This window comes from Brienomyrus brachyistius, chromosome 7 (assembly GCF_023856365.1).
Source record: "Brienomyrus brachyistius isolate T26 chromosome 7, BBRACH_0.4, whole genome shotgun sequence".
Lineage (NCBI taxonomy): Eukaryota > Metazoa > Chordata > Actinopteri > Osteoglossiformes > Mormyridae > Brienomyrus > Brienomyrus brachyistius.
Window position 1 is genome coordinate 14964256 of NC_064539.1, and position 18367 is coordinate 14982622.

Below are 18367 nucleotides of genomic sequence, written 5' to 3' on the forward strand. Positions count from 1 at the left end.
GTCTCAGTGGATAATATTTGTCCATTTTGTTAGGTATTCAATGTTTCTTTTACCAGCAATGTCCTGACTGCCTCAGTATCTGCACTTGTTTCATCAGCCCTGATGCTTTTAGCTTTGAATCAACGCTGACTGAATGGTGTGATGTTTTGATGAGAAAGAGTCCAGTTGCGGGAGAGCAGTTTATCATGAAATCATAGCCCAAAAAATAATACAGGACTCTAATGCACAGGAAGTGGATCTTGGAGCAGGGTAATGGAAAACAAAGGAAACCAAATCCGAACCTTAATCCAAAATCCATAATCTAAACATAAGCAGAATGTCATTAGAACACTTCAGAGAAAAATTGCCAAATCCAAAACTGATAGATTAGTAAGAAATCATACACAGAAACCCAATAGTTTCAAAGCGGATACTCAATATGGTGAAATAAATACCACAGAATATTTAAAATGGTCCTGATTTGAAAAATTCTGCTGCCTTTCTCAAAGAAATCATGTTCACCTGTGTCATTTGTTTAACCTAAGCTATTACACTTTCGAGAGACAGTGGATATTCAGTATAGAATATATCAGATAAAGTGTATCATGCAGCACATTTAAAAAATGTTTTACATGATTATTTGCTATTAAAGCCAGCAAGGTGTGTAGACAAGAGTACTGGCTTATTTAGCCGAGTATCTTACCATATGATGTAACCTATACCAGAGATTCTCAATTCGTGGGTCACAACCCAAATTTGGGTCGTGGCAAGTTCTGAAAGGCTCGCAAGGCAGAGTTGGAAATGTAAACATTTAAACCAGCAAACTCCTATGCTGATCTATGATCAGATTTCCCAGCCCCAGTCCTAGAATTAACCTATATAAACAGGTCATGAGTCCGCAAATGCTTAGCACAAAACTAGTGAACATTCAACCAATCCAGAAGCCAAACCACAGATGATTAATGTAAAATTCACTGGGACATCCAACCAGATCTGTGCGATAGCCATTGATTGGCGTAAATTGCAGAGTGCACTGCATGCTTGATCATAGCATTAATTTAGACCTATACTTCATAAAGGGTCACAACCAGAGGTGGCAATTTCAGGTCCAGAAAGTAAAAATCCAGACCATGATTTACTTTCAACCAACCAGTTGAACATAAAGAGTCACAGTTACAGAGTACTCATCTGGTTGATTGAAATTAAATCATGGTCTGGATTTTTACTTTCTGGACCTGAAATTGCCACCTCTGGTCGCAACTGAGCTGGTATGGTAAAAATCGGGTTGCGGTGTAAAGCGGCTGAGATCTACTGACCTATACTATCCCGCTCGATAATGTACAATAGCTTGTTAGACAAAGTATTTGTTCAGCAATAAACATTTTATTAATACAGTAATATTCATAATTACAGTTGTGGTTTGCCTGGTTGCTCATATGAAAAATATATGCTTTGTCTTATTATTTGGGATTTGTTTTGTTTTTACAATACCTTACAAATGTGCATTTTTTGTTGCTAATTAATACAGTCTCTGAATGTAAGGCTAAGAAATACTGAGGTTTTAAGTCATTTAACTAGACCTGCTTGTCAGAATTTGACTTGTTCACGTATTTTGCAGAAAGGAGAAGCTTTAACCATCACCCAAACATCTCTGCATTTATCCTCATGAGGACAGTATCAGGACATGAACGCAGACTTTAACTGGAGTCTCGCTTGTTATTATCTTTGGTCCATTTTCATCAAGATTAGCAATTTTATTAAAATTATTAGTGTATCATGTGAAAATAATAATAAAACAATTGATTATTCCATGCCCAACAGAATAAAACTATAATAACTAAGGGATTATCTGATAAAATGCTGCAGGAAATTGTACTAATTAAATTAGGCCTTTTGATGGGTCATCAACAATGAAAGCTCATGGTAAGAGTATGCACCTGCTGTGTTGGGAAGCAGCATTAGATGATACTGAATATATTTTTACTGGCTTGTCATGCAGAAAATAGTCAAGAGCACGAGACTAAGCTACCTCAACTTGCCATCCTAAATGTGACAAATTATACTGAAAATATCTTACACTGCAGTATAGACATTCACTTAGTGACCGCTACAATAGGTAAACCTAGCTTGCACTGGGTAAGATCCACTTTTGCCTACAGAACTGCTTCAAGGCCAGACAAGTTGTCCATTCAGTGAAACCATTCTGCACACGGTTGTTGTACTGATCTCTCATTTTTTGGCCTCTCTGTTAGCTTTGAATAGTCTGCCCGTTTTTCTCAGACCTCTCGTTAACGAGGTGTTTTCACCGACAGAACTGTCGCTGACTGAACTTTTTTTTTTGCTTATTGCATCATTCTCTGTAAACTGTACTTGGTGTCGTTGTGCCAAAATCCAAGGAGCGTAAATAAAATTTTCCAATGATGGATAAACATGATAAGGGTGTTTGAGACATCTGTAAAATTATTGTTGCTGCTCATACTGTCAGGAATTTGATTCACACGTGTCGTAATTCACTACTTAAACCCACGTAATATGCATTTAAATTCTCCGTTTCATTATCTTCTCATTACTTTTAATAACAGATGCCAATCCTGACATTTCTCACACGTTAAGAATACCAGTACTAAATCAGTTAATATATATAAATATTTCTTCCAATGAAAAATTATAATAGTACATCCAGGGTAGCAGAAACACATCTTTTATCACTGACATCATATATTTTAATGAAGATGTAATCGATTATGTAAATAGGATTCATGAATTTGAGGTAGTGAGTTAAGTAAGGCTACATGTGTTTTGCATAAAGACTTTCAGCTGTATTTTGCTCAGCCTGTTCATCCACCCATCTTCTCATCTAACATATTTGCTTAATACAGGATTGTGGTGCTCTTGTTTTGCCCTAACAAGGAGATTTTTGTGTGTGTATGTTTGTGTTTTAGGGGGCAGCAAGGACACCCTCCCCACTCTGCTGGCGTCCGCCCCCACAATGCTCCCCCAGTTCCTGCAGGAGCCGGATGATGCGTATATAGTGAAGAGCAACCCCATCAAGTTACGCTGCCAGGCCGCACCTGCCCTGCAGATATTTTTTAAGTGCAACGGGGAGTGGGTGCACCAGAGCCAGCATGTGTCCCAGGAATTCAGGGACGAGGCCACAGGTACGGCTGAAATTTACCCAGTGTGACGGAGCTGTGAATCTGTTCTGAAGTCATCTCAAGACTCACACTCCATGCTTAAGAATTACTCATTACTCCCGAGAATTTGTACCCAGTGGTTCAACCTGGTACATCTGAGAAGATGCTTTAATACAGTTTTTTTTTCCTTTTCCAAATATACATAAGGTTTTTTTCACTCAAAAAGATAAACTATGGGGTTGTTACAAAGAACTCACACTGGAACTCGCCTTACTTAGCTTTCCGTTTCCTAAGATTGCTATTATATTTAACATATTTAACAATCCAACTCGTGTCACTTAAAGTCAGTTATACTATGAAGAGTCACTTTCTTCACCATGGAGGGAAATTGCTTCTGCTACAACTGCACAGATAGACAGACACACCACTGGACATGATGGACACTATATAACAAGATGAAAAATGTAATATATCACAAGCAAAATTAAATAAAATTAAATAAGCAAAATAAAATATAAAAGATACAATAGATGTCAAATATACTACAATAAAAAACCCTTTCACAGAAAAATATATAATGTTTTCTATACGCTACTATATATGACTGGGTAACTACTTTGCAAAGTGACTACTTTACTGTGAAAGATAACGTAGATGCTGTACAGTGGAAGTGTGTGAAAAGGTGCATTTTGTACTCACAGTAGTCACTCACAGAGCCAGTATTTTAGGTGATAAAATTAATATTACACATAGTGTTGAGGTATTCCACATTCAGAGAAACTGACCAGTTATTGCACATCACAGTAATATGAAAAGAAGGGAGAATAATGATGAAGGGAGGGAGGAAACAGCTTATTTTGTGGATGGGTGACATTGAGGAGGAGTTGTAGCGTCCGATGGTTGTGAATACCACAGGGATTTTCATCGGCCACATTTTAGCACAAAATTTTTTGACACAGATGACAACGCAAGGCACCAGCAGTCAGTAAATGTTACAGGTGCCACCCAAGCAGTTAGTTTCATGGTCGTCACTGATACCCAGTCTGGACAGTGTTTCCTCTAAGACACTGGAAGACAGGTGAGCGTGCTGCTGCCGTCAGTGATGCCCCACTCCCGACCATTACTCAGTCTTACACATACTTATCTCCCCAGTAAGGTGAACCTTATCCATGGGAACTAGCAAGTTCCTGTTCACCCTGAGGAAATTCCCAAGACAGTGGTCATCATTGCATTTGGCCTCTTTGAGTTCCACACAAACGTTACCATCTTATAAGGCCCTCACTTGGCAGACTGCATTTCCTAGGTAGGTGTTGATGTAGTCCACCTAGGTTTGGTGCTGACCAAGTTTCTGAGCCAGAGGTCCAAGCTCACCAAACGGTGGTGAGAAGCCAGAGGTCCAAGCTCACCAAACGGTGGTGAAAATCCTGTGGTTGACAGGCATTACATTTAGCAGCAATGGCAAGTCTTCCCTGGCATCCTTGGTCAGTTGTGCCTGTGGGCTGGAGACAGCAGGTTTGTTATGCTATTGATAGCCTTTTGCACCAGGAAGTAAAGCTTCACGATTGTTGATCGCTGCTGATCCCTCTATGGTTTGGCGTCAGCAAAGATTTGTGCAACTGCACCCCTGCCTGCCCTAAATGTCAGAGAGCAAAGATCCACCACCATGTCAAAGCATCCCTGGCACAGTTTGAGATACTTCAGCATGTCTTGACCATGAAATTGTGATGTATGACTCTCTCCCTCCTTCCAATGGCTGACTTCCTCAACAAGGTAGTCAGAACCACCAAATAACATGTTGCTCTACCTCTCGTACTGACTGCAGCATTGCACATGACCCAGGCTTTCTTTAGCGACATGGTGATCCAGTTTGGCACACAAACTGACTTCACATACAGTAGGAACTGGACAGAAAACGGCAAGAGCCTCAGGATGAAGCTCAATCATACCAGTGTCTATTGTTTGTAGCCCAATGGCCTGAGTGAACATTTCTGCTGCTCCAGGAAATCTTCCCTGACAGCCAGCCGGAAGGACAATAACTAGCACAATTGTTTTCCAAGGGTAATTTTATAGCTGACCTACAGGACTATTCGGCAGCACTGGTTTATGGGAAAATACTTTGAGTACCCAGAAACTTCATTCCGGAACCACCAGCCTTCCCCCCCAATGGTCCGGCATACTGGGTAAGGTCTTACTCATGCACCTACTTCCCAACCTAGTCCACACGAGTCCTCAGTTCCAGCTGACATGCAGACGGTGGAGCATTCATCCGAAATGATGCACAGCAGAGCCCACTGAAACCTCCCTATGGGGGCCCTTTCCGCCTCCTGGAAGGTGGCAATAAGTCTTTCCTGATCTGCATTGGCGGCAGACGTGAGTGCATCGTCGCAGAGCCTCTGAAGCCCGACCGCCGTGACCCCGGCCCGTCTGTCCTCCTGAGCGTACATGTCCCACCGCCACTACACTGCTGGCCAAAACCGGGACACTGAGTGAAGCTGCTGCCCTTCTGCTGACTGCAAGCCTCAGACAAGCTTACTCTGCTCTTTCTGGGGGTGTAATTGGGACACACAAGCATTAGTTACATTCATTCATGCTAAGCCATGGTAAGTGTTTTTGTTCTTTGTAAGTTGCATGGTGTTGTGGATTGATGTTGGGAGAGCGCTACACTTTTTATATACATGGCAAATGAAGTGACTGGTGCTTTTCTGCTCAAGGAAAGCATCACCTATATTACAAGGGCTTTGCAGAGCCATTTGCTAACAGTGACTGTATTAATTTTCCTTTTCACACTCTTACTCCCCCCCCTCCCAACTGAGTACACTTCAACAACAAAGCTGCCTTGCAGTCGCTCAGACTTCCGCTACCTCGAGCTCTCTGACATGTTTTGCTTTAAGTAGGATGCACGCCGCAAAGCTTACCCACTTTAGGGAATATTATTTTAAAATAACATTGACTTGATATCTTTCTCAACAAGCTACACTAAAATGAACTGTCAAATGTTTCTGTCTGACTTAAAAATATTTTGTCATGCACAGGCTTGTCTGAAGACTCATTAAAAAGTCCTAAGCAGCAGGTTTTCCTTGTATTCAGGGGCCCATTTAAATAGGTTCTCAGTGCATTACAGCACACAGGTACATTTGATGCGTAAATTAAAATTTGAAAGGGCAATAAGTTGTGTTTTTTTATTTTTTTGCTTTAGGTGGAGGGTGAATTAAAGAAAAGGGTTTAGCTCGTTTTGCCGATACATTGTTGTTTGCGTGCTTTTTGAGAACTCTTTTAAAGAAGTTGGATTTTTCACAGAAATGAAATGTGAACCACTTACAGGAATGTTCATAATTTACTTGAAAACTAAGACGGTTATGGTTTACATGGAGCAGGCAGTGTGAAAAAGCTTTAGGACAATTATAGACAAAAAAAAACATTTGCAACATCTGTTGTATCCATTTATTATATTTATGTATTTTAGTTGGTTCCTTGTTTCACTATGAACACCATTAGGATTCCACTAAAGGAACGGCTGACTAAGTATGGATAGGGATCATTATTAAGCCACAGCAGAACATACACTCCCCTTGAATTTAAAAGGTTTTTTTTTTTTTTATAACGTCGTGTTTGCAGCCCCGCCTAAAATATTGCGAATGTATTAATTAGTGAAAGACTGTCTCAGGCGTTTTCCAGTAGATACCTTCAATATGGTACTACTGGTAGAGAAAACAAAATCATAATGTGGGACAAACAGGGACCTCAGGAGATGCACATAGGTGGTACAAGGAGTTACAAGGATCATGGGTGCGGATGGCAGGAATAAGGACAATATTTTGGGAAATGATGATGTTTTATTGTCACCATTTGGCATCATCAAGGCCAGAGCAACACCCAGAAATACAATGGGGGCACTGAGTGGTGGGAAGGACCGTAGAGGATCAACATCAAGGCCTGGGCACGTTGCCTGAGTGTGAGAAAACACAGCTCAAGTAACTACTGGGAATCGGGCACAGGTGATGTGAAGACATGCGCTGGCCAGCTAGCTTTGTCTTTCTTCAGAATAACCACATCTCTCTCTACTGCACTTCACTGCTACTATGGTTCGTAAGGGTTAGGGTTAGGGTTAGAAACCATGCAGAAAAACAGACCAATTATTTAACAAACTGACAGCTTAAAGCCTACAACTCTGTAGGCTTCGTCTTAATGCCCTGAGGTGACAAGATCTAAAGTCGCTGACAATCCAATAAGACACAGTCTTGTCAGGCATGTCACACTGAGGAACTTTGGGTATATGTTGCCTTATTAAATTTATACTTATTTTTCCTCAGTTCCAAGCAAACATCAAAGTTGTGGGATTTATAATATAACTGGATGTCAACCATGCAGTAGTTATGGGCTATTAAAGAAACATTAGACACCCATTATTAGATCTTTAAGATATAAGCCCCACCCCCGTATCCTGTGTTATGAAAACCAGGGAGCTCCACAGTAGATTAGACTCTTTATTTTACCAACCTGATTTGTTTCACCTCTGGATCTTCGAAGCCCATTGACACAGAAGCTCCCTTTATCATCTACACACTGTACAGTTCACATGTCTCAGATCTGATTAGCGGCTCTTGCTATGTTATTATGGATTGGTTCATATAGAGTCAGCAGAGATGTCCGACTGACTGTGGACTCCATCTTCACTCCATGTGCCCTGACATAAACTGTATCAGGGAGGGAGCAAGCAAACTGTGAACTACTTGATACCTCTGCCTGCATACAGAGCAGCATAGCCTGGGTGTTGCATTAAATGAAAGACACTCTTTTGGAACATTAGTATGTCCGAAAGGTTATGTACAGTGTACTAGAGAAGTCCAGCCTCTGCCCTGTAGTAGAAAAAGGTGTGTAATGAAAAAAATGTGATTAAAGTGGTTCTGCTATATGACATTTCTCAATGAGCATAAGAGAATCACAGCTAGCCAGCAATGAACTACCATCTATCTCCGGCTGTGCCTGTCTTTTATAATAGATGCCTGAAACAGATGTTTCTTTTTTGAAGAACAGAGACATTGTTTATATGTGAAATGAGTGTTGTCGATCATTTTATTCATATATTGAAATTAAAATTTTCTTTGGTATTGTTGCAGTAATTGATTTAGTGCTTCTGGATGGAGCTGTGGGACAGTGTGCACGATCAGCCATTCATCCAGTGTCTCCATAGCAGAGGATGGAGCTGTGGGACAGAGTGCAGGGTCAGCCATTCATCCAGTGTCTCCATAGCAGAGGATGGAGCTGTGGGACAGAGTGCAGGGTCAGCCATTCATCCAGTATCTCCGTAGCAGAGGATGGAGCTGTGGGACAGAGTGCAGGGTCAGCCATTCATCCAGTGTCTCCGTAGCAGAGGATGGAGCTGTGGGACAGAGTGCAGGGTCAGCCATTCATCCAGTGTCTCTGTAGCGGAGGATGGAGCTGTTGGACAGTGTGCAGGGTCAGCCATTCATCCAGTATCTCCGTAAGAGAGGATGGAGCTGTGGGACAGAGTGCAGGGTCAGCCATTCATCCAGTGTCTCCGTAGCAGAAGATGGAGCTGTGGGACAGAGTGCAGGTTCAGCCATTCATCCAGTATCTCCGTAAGAGAGGATGGAGCTGTGGGACAGAGTGCAGGGTCAGCCATTCATCCAGTGTCTGTACAGTAGACTCAGTGGTGATGTGACAGTTCTGTTTCTGTCACCCATGGGATTTGAACTGGGAAACTCTGGTCACAGGCATAATGACAGGCATCCCACTTCTCCCAGAAGGTCTCCTGCAAGCTGACAGCAGCTCCCTCACACCCGCCTAACATCGCCCTGAAAATCTGCCATTACACCATACGTATTAATCTGAGAACTCAACATGTTAATCACCGCAGGTGCCTGACTTGTAAGTCTTATAAGTGAAGTCAGAAATATTCAGTTCCATTTTTAACTGAGTAGGAAGCCAATGAAGTGATGTAAGATTAGGTATAATGTTGTCGTGTTTTTTGATTCTAACTACTCTTTGCTGTAAGGCACTAAGAATACTATCTTTGCTTCTTGATAATAAGGCCATTTCAGTTATCCAAATTGCTTGAGATAAATGGCTGTCGGCAGCATACCCTGTATATGGAATGAACACGGATACTGAAAGACAGGTCTGCCCCAAAAATGACACCTGAGCTTCCAGCTGATTCACAAAATCAAAAGTTTAAGCCCTCAGAGTTAGAAATTGTCAACAAAGCATTTGTGTCAGATTTGGTACCTCCAGATAATAGAAATTCAGCTGTTTTTTTGGAAGTGTTTTGCTCCAGTGAAACAGGATACAGCAGAACCGGTACCATAAGGTCTGACAGATATATTTCGGTGGCATCAGCAGGGAAGGAATTACAATATGAAGCGAGTTAATTTTATGCTTTGGTTTGATCATCTCAACTTGCAGTGTATAAAGCAAGAACAATATCGGTCAAATTACAAGGCCTTCTGGGATTCTATATTCGACATTAATGATGGTGATGATTCAGCATTGTCGCTCAGTTTCTGAATGTTTCAATCATAATTATCTAAATATTGGGATAATCAAACAGGCTGGACCTCATTAGTCATTTTAGGTGAACGTGTTAGTCATACAAAGACATGATGAACAGAATTCCTTTGGATTACATTCAGTATAACTTCTTTGCATTCCAGAGTCATTTAGCGTTTTGACATTTTAAGTGGTACATCTGGCTTGATTTTTTAGTTATATTATTTAAATATGTAATGAGGTAGTAAAAAGGCAGACGCTGGTGTATTTAGGAAGGAAAAGAGAGGGAAATCTGCTTACTCACTGCAGACATTCCATTCATTAGGCTCCCGACAGATAGTATTCACTGACAATGAAGGAGTATAGATTGTTTATTTGGGAATTTGCCACTAGGTAACTGATACATAACCACCCCCTCTTAAAAACAGTAAAGGTCTAGCTTGATTGAATATAAAATTTCTTTTCTTGGGCAGGTATTTATCACCCACTGTAAGCTATATATATGGGAAGCCCTGTGACCATCCACTGCACCTCCAGTACTGCAGGTTCAGTCCCTGCTCCCAGACTCTATCTGCTTTTTGCATGCAGTCCAGTACCATGCGGTTTGGGTGCCTCAGCAATTCGCCAGATGTGTGAGTGTGCCCTGGATGGACTGGCAGGCTGACTATTTTGCAATGTGCACCGCAACCCAGTAATGAATTGGCAAGGTAAAGAACTTATGATGCTAAATGATAATGACAGAATATTATTGGGATTTTGTCTTTGGTCCATAGCCATTTGCACAGAAAACGTATCATTTTAGAGATGAGCGCAGAGGCTCTTGTGTGTTGCAGTGGAAAAAGAGAATGAGGAAAAAGTGGAACAGGGTCACAGAAGAGGAAAAAGACTCAGACTAAACAAACCATGTTATATATCAAATGGTTATGAGATAATCCAGGCAGTGCTGGTGAGAGGCAGAGGACCTGAAAAGACTTTTAGATACTGTGCTTAACAGTCTACCAGCTACTTGCGCGTTACTGTGACGAGATTTAAGTGGGACAGACTTGTGCCTTTGCCTGAGATTTCAGATCGTGCTATTGCTGATATCAGTGCAGCAGAGGGGCACTAACGTCCGTCCTCACAGGGTGCTTTGCTGCCATTTGACAATGCGGAATATGAGTCACCTTCCCCTACTAAGGAGGCATTGGCTGAAGGTATCCTGAAGGGCTTGTTTTGGATGGAAACAGGAAAAATGTGGGGAGTACCTGCCTTTTTGTTCAGTGGACCAACTACAAGGTACCTGGCAGCCTCACGTCGGCTCTGAAAGAGGAATAGCCGGTCTTGCAGGAGCAGAGTATCATTTTCTCTTCCATCAGTGTGTGTGGTGTGACCCTGATATTCATCGGCTTATTTCCAGTGAAGCCCAGTTCTGTCTTATCCCTCATGCACCAAATGTAAATGTAATAGGTCTCTTCTTTCATTTACTTATTGAGGATATTATTTCTGATAGTAAGGTAGCTCACTGATTATACGGATGTCTGCCAGGGACTAAATAAAAGGCATTATCCTAAATATATCAAACATTTGGTGATTCCTGATAATCTGGCAGGATCTGGGTGCACAGAAAAATAAACAGAAGCGTAAACCCTAAGTTGGTGTTTGCTGGGTCCCATTGAAAAGCATAAAATGCCACCTGTCGCTTTACTTTGATCTTGAAAAATTTGTTATATTGAAGCAATTGTCTCAATTCCTGTCTCTTTGCTTCCTAGGCTTGAAGATCCGTGAGGTGATGATCAACGTTTCCCGTCAGCAGGTGGAGGATTTCCATGGTCCTGAGGACTACTGGTGTCTGTGTGTGGCTTGGAACCATCTGGGCACCTCAAAGACGCGGAAGGCTACCGTGCGCTTAGCGTGTAAGTCAGCATATTGCAAACATCTCTGAGCATCCCTGCTGTTCAGAGGGTATTTGCACCTATATTACTATTACCTGAAGTAAATCATGCCATGTGTACGCGTTTCCTCCGCTGTCCGAAAATACTGCAGTCCTGTGAAACCTTTCGTAAGCTGAAATGGCATAAAGCCAAGAAGCAATTACCATTTATTTATATGGGAAATTTTTTTTAATGTTTCCAGACCCAAAGAATAACCTACCAAATCATACCACACAATACATAGAACCTAAAATAGCACTAACATTGGGAGTGAATGGTGAGTGAGTGTGCCCTGCGATGGGTCGGTGCCCCATCCTGGATTGTTTTCTGCCTTGCGCCTGTAGCCTCAGGGATAGGGTCCAGACCCCCACGACTCTACACAGGACAAGCAGTTTCAGAAAATGGGTAGATGGATGGATGGATGGATGGATAACACTAACATATAGCAAAAGCAGGAATTATATGATAAATACACAGGTTATATAAAGTAGAAATAATATATGTACAGTATAGCTTCATTTACCAGAATCAATCCAGTCAAGTGTCCCTTTAATGACAGCGATACAGTCTGAGAAATGTGTTGTTAAGCAATTCTGACATTATGAGAACATCATAGTATACTTACATAAACCTCAATGTTATGGCCTAATACTGTATATTCCTAGGCTCTTTCGTGTAGCCTAAATAATGAAAAATATCGTCTAGTAAATACATTAACCAGGAGCACAGTTGTTTATTATTAGTCGAAGTGGTGTAAAGTGAGCATTGGTGAAGTAGGGGGTTTTGTACTTTATGCAGGATTCTGTGCCTTTCCTCACATAGACCAGGCACATGTGGTTTAAATGAACTTACACTAAAAAGGTATGTGACTAGTAATTATCCCATAATTGAAGTTCATATGTCTTGTCACACAATTTCAACATGCATCTGAAATCAGTCCATGATCTCTACAGAGCTTGATAAGACATTTTGTTGTATGACAGTTGGTGCTATGAAGGGGCAGAGCAGCAGACTGGACCTGTTTGCAATGATAGCTGCTCATCGTTATTCTTATTGTTATGAACAGATTTGCGGAAGAACTTTGAGCAGGACCCCCAGGGGAAGGAGGTACCAATCGAGGGCATGATTGTTCTGCACTGTCGTCCTCCAGATGGTGTCCCGGCTGCAGAGGTAACAGAGTCTCTGTGGAACCCCGTGTAGGAGATGTAGGTTTCATACCAGCTATTCCAAGGTGCATCTAATTAAAACCTGAACTGAAAATGAGGCTTTAGTTGTCATTTGCACAAGTATAGATATATTGAAATGCTTCTTTCAGCATACCCCATTTTGCTTTCCTTTGAGGGGGGGCGCACACACGTGCGTACAGCGTGATATACATACAGATACACCTGCATAATGAATGAATGAGACAGAAAAGGAAAGTGCAAATAGAGAAAATAAATGATCAGCTCATCAGGTGATGATGATTTTTCTGGGATTGTCAAGGGAATCCAGAAAAATTTGCATTAAAGATTTTTAAATCAATGAATTTTGCTTTTGATCCTCATAAAATAAAAATGGCAGGCTTATTCACTACTGCATTTACATGAAAGAAATGCAGAGCCGATCTGTCCCGTCAACTCAGAGAACGCTGAAAAAATTCCAAATACAAAATGGAATCAACCCTTGTCAATAAATTATCTGTAAAACCTGTCAAACCAGCATACAACTATGTAGAAGTTTGCAGTTGCACTGAGATCATTCATTCATATCATATCTTTTCCCCATCGCTTGAACGTTTGCATCCTCTTTTGGTAGACTTTCTATTGAAAAATAATATTAAAGCAATATCCTTTTTTCAGATATTTAGGGAAACGTCATATCAGATAACCTCCTTCCATGCACCGGTACTGAGATGCTCATATGCTATTTTTGTGCATCTGAGGGATATGGTGACAGACCTGCATTGAATTGGATTTCTTTGTTTCCAATGACAAATTGATCTTCCTGGATGTTGCAGCGCAGAAAGTCTGTCGACTGCTGTGCAGTTTATCAGACAAATGAGGTCATTGCAACTAGAGCTGTCACATGGCAATGAGCAACCATCACAGCGGCAGGAAAGAAATCTTTTTAAAATACTCTGCAGCGCTGTCAGGAGCACAATATATATTTTCTTTTCTTTCTTTTAAAGAACCATTGGATTGGAGGGCTTTAGAGAGTCAAAGGGGTCACAGTGAACAGCAGGGCAAGATCCAGTCATGGGATTTATGACTTCGTTCTTTCATTGACCTATATGATACTTCTATGACTTTTTTATACTTTGTCAATATTCATAGTGTTTGAGTGCACGATCATTTTCTGGTGTCAAATTACCCCATTTTGCTTCTGGATGTAACGCTTCAGAGCCAGCTGTCAGGAAGGACAAAAGGCTGTTGTTATCCAGTAAGATTTATTTGATGTATGTTTTTTTATTTGTAATTTTTCCCTACAGTGGTTAAATAATTTTTTTGTTCCCAGATCCAAAGTCCCTACAAATACGTATGTTATGGACCCTCTTCTGTGTTTTGGCTACTGTCATATGTCAACATGCAGTAACGCTGATTGAAACAAGGACACAGCAGAAGTAATTTTCAGCTGATGGATGTGGGTGTAAACCTGTAGCTTTACGTTAACAGTAAATTTAGCAAGCAGAGAAGCAGCTTAGGGGTGTGGAGGGGGGGGTGTGGGATGGGGAGGTGAGATAAATCCCTGATCTCTGACAGAGGTCAATAAATCATCAGTGCTTTCTCCAAAAATGCTCGGCTATACATTCCATCCCCTTAACAGATTGATCTCTGAATCACACCTGGGTTAATTAGTCATTCTGACGGAATTTATCTTACAAGTCATGCTTAAATTCAGCTTTCGGTTTCGCATTCATAATTATTTAAATGTTAAGGACATGTCATATCTACAAAATAATGCAGAAGAAATAGTGCTGTACAATGGGATGTTCTCACAGTTTGAAGTGTATTCATAGGCATTTGGCAAAGAATGTGAGAATTTCTTATTGCCATGGGTTACCTATGAGGATAAGTTACTTACTTTTCTGTATATTCAGCAATTTTCCAGTTGAAAAAATAACCCAGCCTAAGGAAAATCACATGCCAGGCCTCTTCGGGCTCTGTGTTCCGCCTCTCTGGATGAAAGTGGAAGGCAGGGCTTTTGAGGAGAGTACTGATAAGGATACCTCCAGAGATTTACCAAGGCACATTGGGTTTCCCACAGAACATACAGGCAACCACAACAACTGTCCTTGTTATGCTTTGTGCCTTTGGTGGCTCTTTTATTATAGCATGTGTAACCAGTCAGTCCCTGCCTGTACTCTGCGTTGTGTTTAAGGCTGTTATCAGGTGTGTGTGGGGTGCAGGAGGAAGGGATATTACACACGCCGTCGTCGTTCCCGAATTTTTTTATTGAACCTAATGGGAAACAATAAGGAAAGGGGTAAACTTCGTCTGCTCTGGCCCTCTCGCTCTCTCTGCACAAAGTAAAACAATGTACATACTTATGTATAGACATGTTTTCTATCCGCTACTTATGATGAATAATAAATCAAATGTAATATATAATATATGGGGCATAATTATACAATTGATTTATTAACTCAGGGGACCCTGCCACTAGATCCTCACCTCTTCCCGCGTGTGCAATACACCAAAGGGAAGACGAAATGAGGTCAGGACCCTTATAAAGGGGAAAAGACAGAGGGAGGGGGATACAGGACAAGAGCATCATGGGAAGTTTAAGGGATATTGTACCCATCAGGTTAAACAGAAAAAGGAAAACAGAATCTTGTATAATTATAAATTAAAAGTAAAATAACAACCTGTTACACATGCAGCGTGTTATTGTTTCCTTTTCTGCTGCTTTATGACACCAGCAAACAGCCAATCGGCACCCAGTGCTACTATATTACTACTAAATATTATTATCACAAAACATTTTACATATTTGACTGCCAGATACCACAGGACACCTTCAGAGGTCTTTGTTTCAACCATCTCACTATTTCGCAAAAAAAGATTAATTCTGCATCATGCCTTTCAGTTCTTGTACAGAGTATTGAACAGTATGAAAATACCCCTTCATTTGCGTTTGGATCATCTGTTTATTTTCATTCTCCATCATTTTCATTGTATTTTCATTCTCCATCATTTTCATTGTATTTTCATTCTCCATCATTTTCATTGTATTTTCATTCTCCATCATTGTAATGCAACGCAGTATTTAAAGTGAACAATAACCTAATCTTTCTCATCTGCAAGAAATTGGGGGTTAAATTAATATTAAGGCCAACAAGACCTGTTTTTTCTTTTCTTCTTTAGTTTTTCAGTGTCTCATTCTTAGATCAGAAGCATTGTACTGTCCAAAAGTGACTGGAATTTTGTGTCTTCTCCTACAACTCAAGTCAAGATCAATGAGTACATGACAGGCTGAACTGTGCCATGCAGCTGAATCAACATTAGTTGTTAGTTTCCAGCACGGTTGATTGTGCGCAGGCTGCAGCGAGCATCACGCCTCCTTGGGTGATCACACATGCCGTAGAGTCCCAGAACATGGCCTAGAATGGAGAGCTCTGCAAAGCCCCCTATCAGCAAGGCAAGTTAAAGCTAATGACCTGAGTAAATTGAACTTTCCATGATGAAAAGCCTAGCATCTTCTCCTGCTGGGTTTTTAATTTAAAAATGTGACAATTAGGCAAATTAATTTCTTCCATCCTCCAGCACACACTTATTGGCCTAATTTGGTCTGTCCTTTAAAATGTTGTTAATCACATCTCCTTCAGAAGTTGTAATTGTGTGGAAGGAAGACCAGGATTAAGAGACACGTTGGGCTGATTACACTGGCTGCTGTCCTTCAATAGCACTAGAAAGACAAAATGGACAAAAAGCCAAAAATGTTGAGACCTCTAGCTGATTTTGATTCGATCCCTTGGGACTTGCTGTGCACCACGAGTAGCCATCATATTTTAGCATATATACTGCACATTGGGGGGGATGTGCAGGAAACAGCGATTCCAATAGTCATCCATCAGCCTTAACCACAGATCTGGGTCAGGGTCAGGGTCAGCTTACAGCTGATTCCAGGAAGCACAGGAGACTAAGCAGGGGGCACCTTGGCTGAGATGCCAGCAGTTCCCAAAATGTTTCTTACAATATCAGCAACATGGTCATTTTTCTTTATTATTATTATTATTATTATTATTATTATTATTATTATTATTATTATTATTATTATATACACTGAAAGTGTATCCATTATGCTTAATTCAGCTGTTGTAAAGGTTGCATGTGAATACAAGCAATTTTGTACACTAGCCATCTCTGATATGAGGAAATGGATTCTCCCTCATTTCCGCTCACCAGCACACACACCCACACAGACACAAACTGTGACCCGTAATCCTCAGTTCCGACCACCTGCATCGGCATCTGTCCCGTCCCTCCGCTGCTGCCACACCTCACGCCGGGCGCAGGCTCTGCTACATGCAGGGACTGCCCTCCGTGCAGTAGCTGCAGCTTTGCCAGACATGCGCAGTGCCAGCTCCCGTTTGGGAGAGAGGTGCCGGACGATGAATGGGAAATCTGTCCGGAAAAGATCAGTGGCCACTGTGTCAGTAAGGACCTTTTGATCCATCTGCCTTGGTCTGCGATCCAGCACCGTCTTTGTTTTCTTAAATACAGAGCATGAAAAACACTTTGCCTGTCTGCCTTTATCCTTCATTTCAGCTTTTATTTCATTTTGTTATTTCAGGAATGCAGAAAATAGGCTGCTTTTCCTAGGCTGGCTATGTGGTTAACTGATTGTAGCTGAGTCCCAAAGGTTCATTGTGAATATAGATAAACAGACGTAAGCAATAAAGCTCTCCCTAATACAGTGATATTTTTGAAAGTGGTATTTTTTTAAATAATAAATTATATATAATGTAAACAACAGACAGTTGTTTATAGGTAACTCAGCGATTCATGTGTGGTTGTTTGTACACATTTACAGTTTGTATTTTTGGATTTATATATTGTTCTGAAAACATATTATTTATATATAACTGATTGTAACTCACTGTAATCTGTACATCTTACAGAAAAATCTACAGAAAAATGTTCTCGTGCTAATGAATATGTTAACTTGTAACATGCAAATATTTAAATTGACACACACACTTAATACTTCTCTGGTACCGTGAGACTTGATAATGTAATGAATCACTTCTAGTTTAATTAAAATATAATCCATTTTATAGACTAATCAAAGAATCGTTTTACATCCAGTTTTTCTGCCAAAGGTTAACTGATGTTAAGCGTGACAGGCTATGCCTCAGTCAAACTCAGTTTTTGTGGCTATTGACAATAAAGCAAAAAAGCTAATGGAAAATAATTATTGAGGAAGTACTGTGATTAATTCTGTGCTGAAAGGAAGAAGAAAAGCCTACAGCCACTTTGAAGGCTCTGAAGTAACCGTATAACCAATGGAATTAAATGATGAAAGCATTCCCTGCTATCAGAAATTAAGCAATAATCTCATGATGCTGGAGTCATTGATTTCAAAACATCAGCTGTTCTTTCAGGGGACTTAATACAGACCCCAGAAGCCTACAGAATCGTGTGAGTGCTGTGTTCTCAAAGAGGTTTGGATGGATGTGAACAGACCTTTCTGTTTTGTGAAGGGGGTGGGGTGTATTTTCATTACAACGCTATAAATTATTCATCCCTACATGCCTCTAGACAAAAGCAAAAACACAATTTGTAGGTAGTGATTATAATCTGTAATTACCGAAGAACTAAGTTAAAAACACAAGAAATGATTAGTATGGCTCTG

General features: G+C 40.7%; 1 protein-coding gene across 3 annotated transcripts in view; it reads left to right on the forward strand.

Annotated features, from left to right (window-relative positions):
• unc5da (unc-5 netrin receptor Da) overlaps window positions 1-18367 on the forward strand; it is a 132489-nt gene that overhangs the window by 66762 nt on the left and 47360 nt on the right. For 2 of the 3 annotated variants that reach the window (XM_049018874.1, XM_049018876.1), the window contains exons 2-4: window positions 2922-3137; window positions 11369-11512; window positions 12597-12700. In XM_049018874.1, the coding sequence (XP_048874831.1) occupies window positions 2922-3137; window positions 11369-11512; window positions 12597-12700 (464 nt within the window). Of the gene's footprint in view, window positions 1-2921; window positions 3138-10934; window positions 11054-11368; window positions 11513-12596; window positions 12701-18367 lie in introns of those variants that run through there. The other variant, XM_049018877.1, reaches the window with a different exon arrangement.